At 56.2% G+C, this 10,182-nt stretch overlaps 5 protein-coding genes across 5 annotated transcripts; 2 read left to right on the forward strand and 3 right to left on the reverse strand.

Moving 5' to 3' along the window:
• Nucleotides 1-1,164: 1,164 nt before the first annotated feature.
• B0T15DRAFT_494296 (uncharacterized protein) lies at nucleotides 1,165-1,392 on the reverse strand (the record flags this gene model as incomplete). Its single annotated transcript, XM_062867004.1, has 2 exons — nucleotides 1,165-1,249; nucleotides 1,328-1,392. 2 exons carry the CDS (start codon nucleotides 1,390-1,392, stop codon nucleotides 1,165-1,167), a joined length of 150 nt encoding a protein of 49 aa, XP_062721964.1.
• A 551-nt stretch (nucleotides 1,393-1,943) lies between these two features.
• On the forward strand, nucleotides 1,944-3,841 carry B0T15DRAFT_220934 (uncharacterized protein). Its single transcript, XM_062862810.1, has one exon. The coding sequence runs from the start codon at nucleotides 2,027-2,029 to the stop codon at nucleotides 3,503-3,505; it is 1,479 nt and encodes a 492-aa protein (XP_062721965.1). The 5' UTR covers nucleotides 1,944-2,026; the 3' UTR covers nucleotides 3,506-3,841.
• On the reverse strand, nucleotides 3,671-4,499 carry B0T15DRAFT_220242 (ribosomal protein S10 domain-containing protein). Its single transcript, XM_062862805.1, has 3 exons — nucleotides 4,356-4,499; nucleotides 4,156-4,286; nucleotides 3,671-4,041 (listed from the first exon to the last, which is right to left on the reverse strand). The coding sequence occupies exons 1-3, from the start codon at nucleotides 4,411-4,413 to the stop codon at nucleotides 3,880-3,882; spliced, it is 351 nt and encodes a 116-aa protein (XP_062721966.1). The 5' UTR covers nucleotides 4,414-4,499; the 3' UTR covers nucleotides 3,671-3,879.
• Nucleotides 4,500-4,810: 311 nt separating this feature from the next.
• On the forward strand, nucleotides 4,811-7,218 carry B0T15DRAFT_575375 (uncharacterized protein). The gene has a single exon (XM_062870990.1). The coding sequence runs from the start codon at nucleotides 5,106-5,108 to the stop codon at nucleotides 7,134-7,136; it is 2,031 nt and encodes a 676-aa protein (XP_062721967.1). The 5' UTR covers nucleotides 4,811-5,105; the 3' UTR covers nucleotides 7,137-7,218.
• On the reverse strand, nucleotides 7,219-9,540 carry B0T15DRAFT_534614 (uncharacterized protein). Its single transcript, XM_062869451.1, has 4 exons — nucleotides 9,345-9,540; nucleotides 9,084-9,185; nucleotides 8,826-9,028; nucleotides 7,219-8,765 (listed from the first exon to the last, which is right to left on the reverse strand). Exons 1-4 carry the CDS (start codon nucleotides 9,388-9,390, stop codon nucleotides 7,386-7,388), a joined length of 1,731 nt encoding a protein of 576 aa, XP_062721968.1. The 5' UTR covers nucleotides 9,391-9,540; the 3' UTR covers nucleotides 7,219-7,385.
• Nucleotides 9,541-10,182: the final 642 nt, after the last annotated feature.

Raw genomic sequence — 10,182 nt, forward strand, 5'->3', positions numbered from 1 at the left:
CTATAAGCTAACACCATCTCTTCAGTCTAACCGTATGTGCGGGTTGCCAGCTTATCGGGCATATCCCCTTGGTTCTCCCCAGCCCCTTAGTCGAAAAGCGTCTAACGCCGCCGCATCGAGCCAGTCTGCTTCAAGGATGCAAGATTGAGGTATCTCCGGACTACCACACGCTAACCTAGGCTGCTAATATGCTCTACAGACAAATTTTCAAAACCAGCTGAGCTCCAACGGTCCGTTTGATCATGAGTATCTACACATGATACACCAAGTTATGAGTCTTCTCTTTCTTCTCCTTCTTCCTCCTCCTCATCCGACTCGGACTCATCCCTCCGAGTCAGCCACGGATATCCGAGCAGTTCATGGGCACATGGCCCCTTCTCGTGGTCCCACTCAAGAAAGCGCCTGAGAAACTGCCAGAAGTCTGCCTTGGCCTCCCCCTGTAGGACCTTTCCTCGGCTTCCAGCGACGTCTCAACAATGGGTTGGCCGTTCTTGAATCGTCCTGGGGTAGCACAGCTGTCAGCAACGAGCTGTGCTGACTATAGCTCAACAGTGGCTATGCGCTCGACCACCTGATTGAAGAGAACAGGAGGGATGGACCTGTTGCTGGGCACGGGCCGGCCGTAAGGAAATGGAGTCCGGGATAGACTATAGAGGGAGTTGGCTGTGCCAGCCTGCAATTCGAAATAAAACTATCTTTGCTGAAAGCTCTGTTTTCTTTTTAGATATGTGTGACTGTTCCTCGACGCCATCGCTCAAACCGCGCTCAAGCCTTGCCGCTGGCGAGTACTGGTAGCATGTGGCGTTTGTCTGTTGGGCGGAAAGCCAAGGCCTTTTGGGTCTATGAATCTATGATACCCGGTCCCGCGGAACAATGACCCATATGGCATAGTCCCAACCTCGGCATGTCCAGGCCCTCATGCTCAGTCATCCCCCGGTGTCCCACCCCTAAGTCCCCAAACTAAGGTACCTAGAATATCCATCTGTCATGCTGCCTCAGTTCGGCCATTGGAAGCTGAAGAGCGAAAGGGCCGGGTCGATCATTCAAACCTGGGATGTTGTGATCAAATCCGATTGAACATCAACTCAGATTGTTATCTCTCTCCTGGTACTCCCCGACAGGAAGACGTGATTACTACCATTCTTCTCACTTCGCCTGCCCCGCCTACTCTTGCTCTTTGACTATAGCGCCGGTGTTGGTGTCTTTACTTGACTCCTTCTTTGCGGCTCTCTCCTTTGCCATCTGTTTCCTGCGCCGTGTAGCTGTGTTAGCCTATTGAATTTATCATAGATACTAGTAAGGGGAAATGGAAACATGAGAGACACACTCTTTCTCTCTAATCCACTTGTCCTCTAGCGCCTTCTCGCGGTCTGAGAGGGGATTTGGGTCCATGACGATGTTTGTGGCTGTGGGGTCGCAGCCGAACCTATTACTCTGCAAGTAGTGTGTGTGATGTGATCACGCTTAAATACGTTTGTGAGGATAACCGAGATGTGACTTCGTGAAAATGAGCACTCGTATATGTCCAAAAACTGAAACTGAAAAAGAATCAGGACAGATGCTCAGATGGCCAAGGGGAACAACGGGAGCGAATGACGTCAGAGCGGGATGTACAGATCAGGGGTTCAACATCGGCGGGAGCGGAACGGCTCATTGCAAACCGATAGCATCAACACCAACTGGGCTTGGTTCTTCGCAGAAGTGCAGCGGGCAAAGAAAGACAGCCTTTGTAGGTTCGCAGAAGTACTCGAACCTTGCCGCTGCTCAGTTCCCGTTTTCCGGCACGGACGGCCGGAACAGAGAGTGCGAGCGTGCAACCCCGCATTCATGTGTCGTGTTCGGCTCACGATGTTCGGCTGAAGATGTGGGGTCTTACCCTCGGAGTGAGTAAATAAATAGACGACAACGGCATCTTGTCCCGGCAACCCACCAGTGAAAGGTCCGCCGTCGATCGCCGGGAAGACGAGCCCGACCTCAGTGTTGTGCCTCCGTAGTCACCGTCGTTCACTTCTCGTTCCGGCCAAACATGGAACGAGCGCTGCGCGTTGCGCGCCGTGTCGAGCGTCTCACTGCCCGTCGTCCCAATCTTCGGCCGTCAAGTCTTGGGCTGCCTCGGCCCTGGCGGCGATACAGCACCCAAATTGCCTCGTGGCCGACATATGGCGTGGCCAGCCAACTCACCCTCGACCGCTCACGCCAGTCAGTCCGCTACAACCACACTGCAGTCGAGACAGGCAGCGAGGCCATCAACCAGAGCCTTGGAGAGGAGATACAACAGCACCGCTCTCCGAAGCACAGCTTTCAAAGCCAGGACGGTCTCGTCAAATGGGACACGAAGATGCTGACGCTGTTACGTCGCGCAGCCGACGACTCACCGATCCCACACTTGACCTTGTCTCTTCTCTGGTTGCGCGATGCATGCCCCTGCACCCACTGCGTCGACCCGGATTCAGGACAGAAGAGCTTTTCAACCACCGATTTGCCCGACTATCCAGCTGTGGAGCACGCAGAGCTGATGGATTCCGGCGAGTTGAAGGTGGTTTGGGCTAATGACCCCCTGAGCGACGCGGGGTCACATACCTCCGTCTTCCCCACGGAAATGGTTCGCAGTTGGCAGGAAAAAGATACTCAGGTGCCGTATAAATCCGCGAGCCAAGGTCCGGAAAGGATCCTCTGGGACCGGGCAGAGTACGAAGCCCTGTTGGCGGACGGGCGGTGCCGCATCAGCTACCAGGACTGGCTTCACAACCATGAAGCTTTCCGGGCTGCTTTCGGCGACCTCAACAAGACAGGGCTGATCTTCGTTACGGGAGTCCCCCAAGAAAAGGGCCAGGTTCAACGCGTCGCGAGCCGGATCGGAGCCCAGCAGTACACCATCTATGGTTGGACCTGGGACGTCAAGTCAAAGCCGCGGGCCGAGAACGTGGCATACACGAGCCAGTTCCTCGGGCTGCACCAGGATCTCATGTACTGGGACCCCATCCCCGAACTCCAGCTGCTTCATTGCCAGTCCAATGACTGCGAGGGCGGCGAGTCGCTCTTCAGCCACGGCGTCCGCGCCGCATACGAGCTGAAGAAAGCCTATCCAGAGCACTATGATGTTCTTACGCGCGTCGAATCCTTCTTCGGTTATCACAAACGAGGCCATAACTTCGCCAGGGCGCACCCCACCATAATAGCAGACAAAAACAACACGATCAGCGAGACCAGATGGTCGCCGCCCTTCCAAGAATCCTTCCGACTCAGGTCCGATGAACAGGGCGACGAGGACCTGCGCAGGTGGAAGGCCGCGGCGGCGCAGTTCAAGGCCATCGCCGAGTCTCCTAGCAACATAGTCGAGATGAAGCTTAAGCCGGGCGACTGCGTTATCTTCAACAACCGGCAGATCCTCCATGGAAGGCGCCAGTTCAGCCAGAGTCAGACGGGCAAGGGCAGCAGATGGCTCGAGGGGACTTACATAGCCCCGGCCGTGTATGAAAGAGCAGTGCGCGGGCTCTTGGGATAGACCTCAGGCTAGGAAGGGTCCGCCGTCGCTTCAAGACCCCAAGGCCAGTCAGTGAAGGGAGCCCAATGGCGGTAGCGCAACCTCCTGACTCATAGAATCAAGGCAAGAGTAGAGCCCGAGCCGTCCAGGTAAATAATACATTGTAGAATGAGCTCTCCGTTTCGCGTCATGTATTCCCCGGGCCAATGAACATTCACCAAAACGGGGTTGGGTCACGTTGACCGGGACCAGCGAATTGCATTTTGTCACCGCAGCATGCTGCTAGCACGCAGTGAAGCTCAGATGCCTGGGAGTAACTCCCGAAAGCTTGCGCCTTCGCGAGGGCCGCGTTTAATTTTTTTTTTTTTGGCGTTTGTACCACTCGTCTACCTTCTTTAAGCAGCAATCGTAACCTCAACCTCGACACCAGCCTCAATGTTGATGATGATCTGCTTGACAATCTCGGTCGGCGCAGTCAGGTCGATGAGGCGCTTGTGGATGCGCATCTCGTACGAGTCCCAGGTCTTGGAACCCTCACCGCAGGGGGTCTTGCGGGTCTGTTTTCGCCAGCGATTCGATTAGTACCCTCCCGTTTCTCGGTGCAATCTACGAACGCCCCAAAAATTGGCGAGCGGCATGGAGGGATAAGGAAGGGGGGGGGGGGGACGTACGGTGATCTTGAGGATCTTGGTGGGCAGGCGGACGGGGCCCTTGACGCGGAGGTCCTTGTTCTTGGCGCGCTCGATCAGTTCCTGACAGACCTTCTCGAGAGCCTGCACCTTGCGCGAGGTCAGGGTGATGCCTGTGGTTTTCCCATCGTCAGCTGTCGTTTTTCCCCAGCGCTGTGTGTGTAGGTGGACGGGCTACGGACGGATCTTGTGGACCTTCGGGGCCTCGCCGAAGTCCTTCTCGGGCTTGTTGTAAGACATCTTGGCGGATTGGTCTTGAGAGTCGAGTTTGTGACTTGTTTGATTGACTGCTTAGAAGGTGCCTTCACGACTCGAACGCGAGGATCGTCGACTGCATGCGATGGTCAGTTTACCGTCTTTGTATTGCTCGTTCAGACTCCCTGCCCTCTGGGCAGGGACTGAGCGACGTTGAGCAGGGTAACATACCGGTTCGGCAAAGTGATGAAGGCTAACAGCGGTTGCGCACGTTGTGGTGGATAGCTCAGGATCGCGAACTTTTTCCCATTTTCAAAGATAATTTGTGAGGTCTCGATGTGGTGGGGCGAGTCTTGGCGAGGGCATGGCTGAGCCACGCAGCTGTGGCGCTTTTCCAGTGCGTTGTGGCGGAGGCCCACTTTGCTGCCAAGCATCCCTGTCAAAACGGGCAATGACACATTCGGTGACCTTCAATTCGGCGTGCATATCTGGAGGCAAACCGAGTCTGGAATGCTGACTGGATTTGAGAGGCAATGACCGTTGTGCTTTTATAGATCATGATTTCCTGAAACACCGAATTCTTGGTTTGTCTTGTTCATGTCCTCTGACTAGAGGCCCTTTCGTTTTTCCTCATCAAGCCAGCATTCAAGGCGTGCAGCTCACTTTGTCCCTGGTGTTTTATCAGCCACTCTTGTTTGTCCTTGCAGCAAACTACCCCTGCCCCTGACCTCAACATCATGGCTTCGTCAACTCTGCCCGCCTTCGCACTCTTCCCTATTGCGGCCTGGAGGGATCAGCTTCTCTCCGATGAATGGGTCGCTTGCCTGAATGCTTGGCTCGCTCTTATCAACAGCCATTTATCGCTATCTGATCCGGAATTCTTGAGCATATCGGCCAAGGACAGCTCTCTTCAAGCTTTTCTCGTCTCTCTTCTTCGGGAGACTGCTCTAGGCGGCGTTGATATCCTGTGGTCATCTTCTTCGGCGAAGAGGCTGCTCAAAGACTGTCTAGCTCTGATTACAAAATTGCTTCAGTCTTCCTCGCCACCTCTTGAGCTTGCTCAGTGGGACTTTCTCGCTGACCTAAGTCGAGTATACGGGAAAAGGAAGGCCGAGGCGCTTTTGGACAGTCTTTCTGCAACCTCAAAAGGGTATCTAGACTCATCTCTGGCTGTGCTCAAAAGGTTCTTGATCAGAAACCTCGATGCCGGACTTAATGGAGGCGATCTTAAAGGCATCGAGGAGCGGTTGGAGAGGGTGAACGACCTGATCCGTGCCTCCCCGGCGGTTGCCGAATTCTTCCTTGCTGGAAGCGACTTCGTCGATGGCCTCATCAGCTGCTACAAGATCACCAACCCTCCGCTGAGGAAGGCCTTAGTTGCGACAACCTACCTCAGCTTAGTCGGCCTGGCGGAGGGACAGAAGCTCTCGGCTCTGACAGACCAGCTCTATTCCCTTAAGGCTGCTGCCGACGCGCACAAAGCAGGGCCTCTCAATGTCAACGATTCTCTTGTCGCCGAGCTTGTGACCTCCACACCCTTGATTCAGCGGCTTGAACGCAAGATCGAGGAAGCCGGCAGCGCTTCGAGTCGGACCAAGTCCGTCCTAGCTGAGCTTGGCGCATTCAAGAAGCCCGGAGGTGGTGTGTCCAAGCCCAAGCGGCTGATCAAGCGCAAGGTCGACAAAGGCAAGGGCCTCGCGGAGTTTGACGAAGCCCAAGCCCAGCAAGAAATCCACGTTCACCATATGAGTCAGATCTCTCAAGTTCAAGATCTGTTCCCAGAGCTCGGCTCGGGCTTTATCTCCAAGCTCCTGGACGAATATGAGGATAACGCCGAGGAAGTCATCGCCCACCTCCTGGACGGTTTCCTCCCTCCTCACCTACAGTCGGCCAACCGCAGCGAAGACCTCTCCCACCACGGCACCCCAACCACCGACGCGAAACCTACCAAAGCCACCCTCCCTCGGCGCAGCTCTCTCAACCCACGTCCCACACCTCCGCAACTAGCCTCAGACACCGAAGACTTCGACCTGCTCACAGCCGACGCCTCGCGCCTGCACATCGGCAAGCGGCCCGGCGACGCGGACACCCTGCTGGCAGACCGCAGCAAAGCCCCCCAAAAAGCGGCAATCCTCTCCGCGCTCGCCGCCTTCGACTCGGACGATGACGAGCGCGACGACACCTACGACGCCGACGACGTCGGCGGGACGGTCGACACCCCGACGGCCGAGGAGGTGCTGCCAGAGGGGACGGAGGCCGCGCTCTTCCGCGCGTGGAAGGCCAGTCCGGGGTTGTTTGCGCGTGACAACGAGACGCGGCGCGGGAAGGAGAGGGCGAGGCTGCGAGACGAGACCGGCATGACGGACGAGGCGGTGGAAGGGTGGGCTGTGATGCTGGGCCGGAATCCCGGGCTGAAGAGGAGGTTGCACGCCAGGTACGGCGAGTTTAGTGGCGAGCAGGTTGAACTGGGGAGGACGTCGTGGCGTGCGGGTGCTGATGAAGGGGGAGACGGGGTTGAGGAGGACGGGATAGATGGTGCGAGCGGTGCGGGTCCTGGGCAGCCAGGCTGGGGTGGTAGGCCGGGCAGGGGGCGGGGTGGTGGAGGAAGAGGAGGGAGAGGCAGAGGCAGAGGTGGTGCCGCAACTGGCCCGCCTGCGGACTCGGAGATTGCGCGGCGGAGGAAAGAGGCAAATAAGGGGAGCCGGGCAAATCATAACCGGCGGGACCAGCGGGCGAGGAAGATGGCCCGTGGTGGATTTGCCGGTTGAGATGGACATCACGGATTATCAAACCACGGTTAGTTTCCGACACATGGTTATTCCCAGATGCTATCAGCCATAAACGCCATCTATATCATCAACCTTCAATTCAAACTGGCAAAGGACCTCCCAGGCGGTGATTGTATGTGGAATGCCCATAAACCGATACATATCCACAAACGCCGAACCATGTCTCCTATAACAAAACCCTCCCGCGCCCTGGCATCAATCTCCTCCCTCCTTTCCAATCCATGGCCTCTACAAATCCCAAGTACAGAATTCTCGTTTCGGCGGAACCTCCGGCATGACCCCCCCAGCAAACTTCCCCGTCTCCACGAAAGCCTTCCACTGCTGCATGACATTCGGATCCTCGTACTTGGCCGGCTCGGCTTCCGTCTCTGCTGTATATGCCGGCGCTCCATTCGGCATCCAGATTCTGACCACGCTCCCGTCAAAGTTACGAATGACGGGGACGGGGTTCGTCCCCGGTTTGAGCTCCTGATAGGTCACCGGTTTGCCCTTGAACATGCGCAGCCGCCCGTCGGGGCCTTTCGAGCTGTATGCGGATATGTCGGGGTGCTGACGGGTGGCGTTCGGGCCATAGGGACTTTGGCCCTGCGAGGCCGAAGCTGCAGATGTAGACGCTGGTGCGCCGAACCCGGCGGTGGACCCTACGGCGTTGGGTTGTTGACCAAATACGCTAGTTGTGGGGGCGTTGTTGGTGCCGGGAGCACCGAAGGGTGAGGTTGTTGCAGGTTGTCCAAAGGGGTTGAGGGGAGCAGCGGCCGTGGAGGGGGCGCCGAAAGGGCCGGTCGCTGGCTGCTGCTGCTGCTGCGGCTGCTGCGGCTGTTGAGGTTGACCAAAGGGGTTCGCCGGAGCTGTTGCTGGTTGCCCGAACGGGTTGGCAGGCGCCGGCTGGCCGAACGGATTGGCAGCAGGTTGAGTAGGCGCGCTTTGGCCAAAAGGGGAGGCAGTAGCTTGGGCCTGCTGTGCTGGCTGGCCAAACGGATTAGCCGGCGGCTGTGTGGTAGCCGCACCGCTGGCTACAGCCCCAAAGGGGCTTGGCCCAGGTGCTGGAGCGCCAAAGGGGTTCGGCTTGGCCCCAAGAGTTGCTGGCTGCCCAAACCCTGACTGTCCGAACACCGGGCCACCCGCAGGTTGCGCCGGCTGCGAGAGCGCTGGCGTTCCAAACGGATTAGGCTTTGAGCCTAGCGCGCTAGTTTGACCAAAGGCTGTGTTTCCGGTTCTACCAAACGCTGATGCCCCCCCAAGTGTTGACGGTTGCCCGAAGGCCGATGCTGCCGGTTGGGCTGGCTGGCCGAAGCCTGTTGACGGCGCACCGAACGGATTTGGTTTTTGCCCGAGTGTTGAAGGCTGCCCGAAAGCGCCAACAGTGGTCGCAGGAGTAGCCGGCGCGCCAAAGGAATTCGCCGGCTGGGGCGGCTTCGGATAAGCGTTCGCCGCGCTCCCGAAAGGACCACCAGAAGCAGCCCCTCCACTTGCACCCTTGCATATATCGATCCGATTCGGATGCTTCTTTTCAGCATCAACGATGAATTGTATCGCTGCGGGGATGTTGGTGAGGGCGTGCTGGATTTGTTGTCTTGCGTTGTGGTAAACTGCCTCAATGTCATTAAGCTGTAACGCGTTAGCAACCGCAACTCCCATTACCCAGCTCTGATGCTTGGCAGCACTTACAGCTGCTTGGGGGTTCCCAGCCGCTTGCCCCATCATGAAGTGCATCCGTATTTCCTCAGGGCTCTGTTCTCGCGGATAGCCACCCCAAAGTTGCTCGGGCGCATCCCTTCCCGGCCCATAACACGACAGGATCCATTGTGGCAGCTCGCTTGACAGGTCTCGTTGGATGGCATCGACAGTCAACCCGGGATATGGCGGGGTATCTGAACGGAGAATCTGTCAGTAATAAGAGATAATTGCAGCAGCGCAACGCCTTACCTGCTGCTCGCCCACCCGAACCCTGATTTGTCTGGCCCCCGAGGGCGCCGAATCGGTTGTAACTTTGTTGGCCGCCTTGAGGATGCTCGAATTTGCAGTTATCTGGGATTTGCGATCAGCTAGGTGTCTTGCGGGCTAGATGCTCCCTTACGCGACGCGACACCACCCTCTACATCGCGATCCAGGATACCGTGACGCAGCAAGCAGAGCGTATCGCGCAAGGGTAGCGAAAACAAGAACAAGGAAATGTAGCTTTCGTACTTCCGTATCTGCAGTAGCCCTGCTGAAAGAATCGACACACCGTCATCTTTGGTGCCTGTCGAGTCGTCGTTGTTTGTTGTTTGGCGGTTGTTTAGATGCGCTTTTCGGTTCGCACAGTGGCCCACCCGGAGAGTGGGCCTCAAGCCGGCACCGCTGAGACCGACCCCGCCGTAGCTCCGACCGGCCCCAATGTCCGTCACCTCTCTCTGTCTTGCCAAAATAAGCGTACACTAAGCTTAGAAGGAAGAAGTTCATTTGGTTGTCATCTTCTTCATCTTTTCTTCACTCTCTTTATCTTCTTCATAGTCTCATTATAGTATAGTTATTCTTTATTGATCTTATCGTTCCCTTGTCTTCTTCAATCGCTTGAATCTTCGTCTTCTCAACCTTCCTCCTTACTTTAGTACTCTTTACTTCCTTACCTTCCTCTTCTTCGTCTTTGTCTTTTTCTTTATGTTCTTCTACCTCTTCTTCTGGCTTCCTCTACTTTTCTGGTTGTTCCATTGCTTGACTTTACTCAATCACCCAGGAGAATGAGGAATTTGGTTAACGGCACTTTTTCGGCCAATGCAAGGTCACAAGACCAGCAACCCCATCCCGTCCACGGGTCCCTTGGTCCTCTGGAGATCAGCCACGTTAAACCGCAGAAACACAGAAAGCCAATCTTCGGCAGCATATAACACTCAATCGGTCCCAGATGCGGGATAATGAAGGATGTAAGACTCCCCATAACAACCTAGCATCTTACGAGGTATTCTAGACTCTACATCGGCCAAGCAGACGTTAATGTACGGAAGTACGCTGTACGGAATACTACCCTTCATACAATCCGTCGTCC

Source organism: Chaetomium strumarium, assembly GCF_033439665.1.
Source record: "Chaetomium strumarium strain CBS 333.67 chromosome Unknown B0T15scaffold_4, whole genome shotgun sequence".
Classification (NCBI taxonomy): domain Eukaryota; kingdom Fungi; phylum Ascomycota; class Sordariomycetes; order Sordariales; family Chaetomiaceae; genus Chaetomium; species Chaetomium strumarium.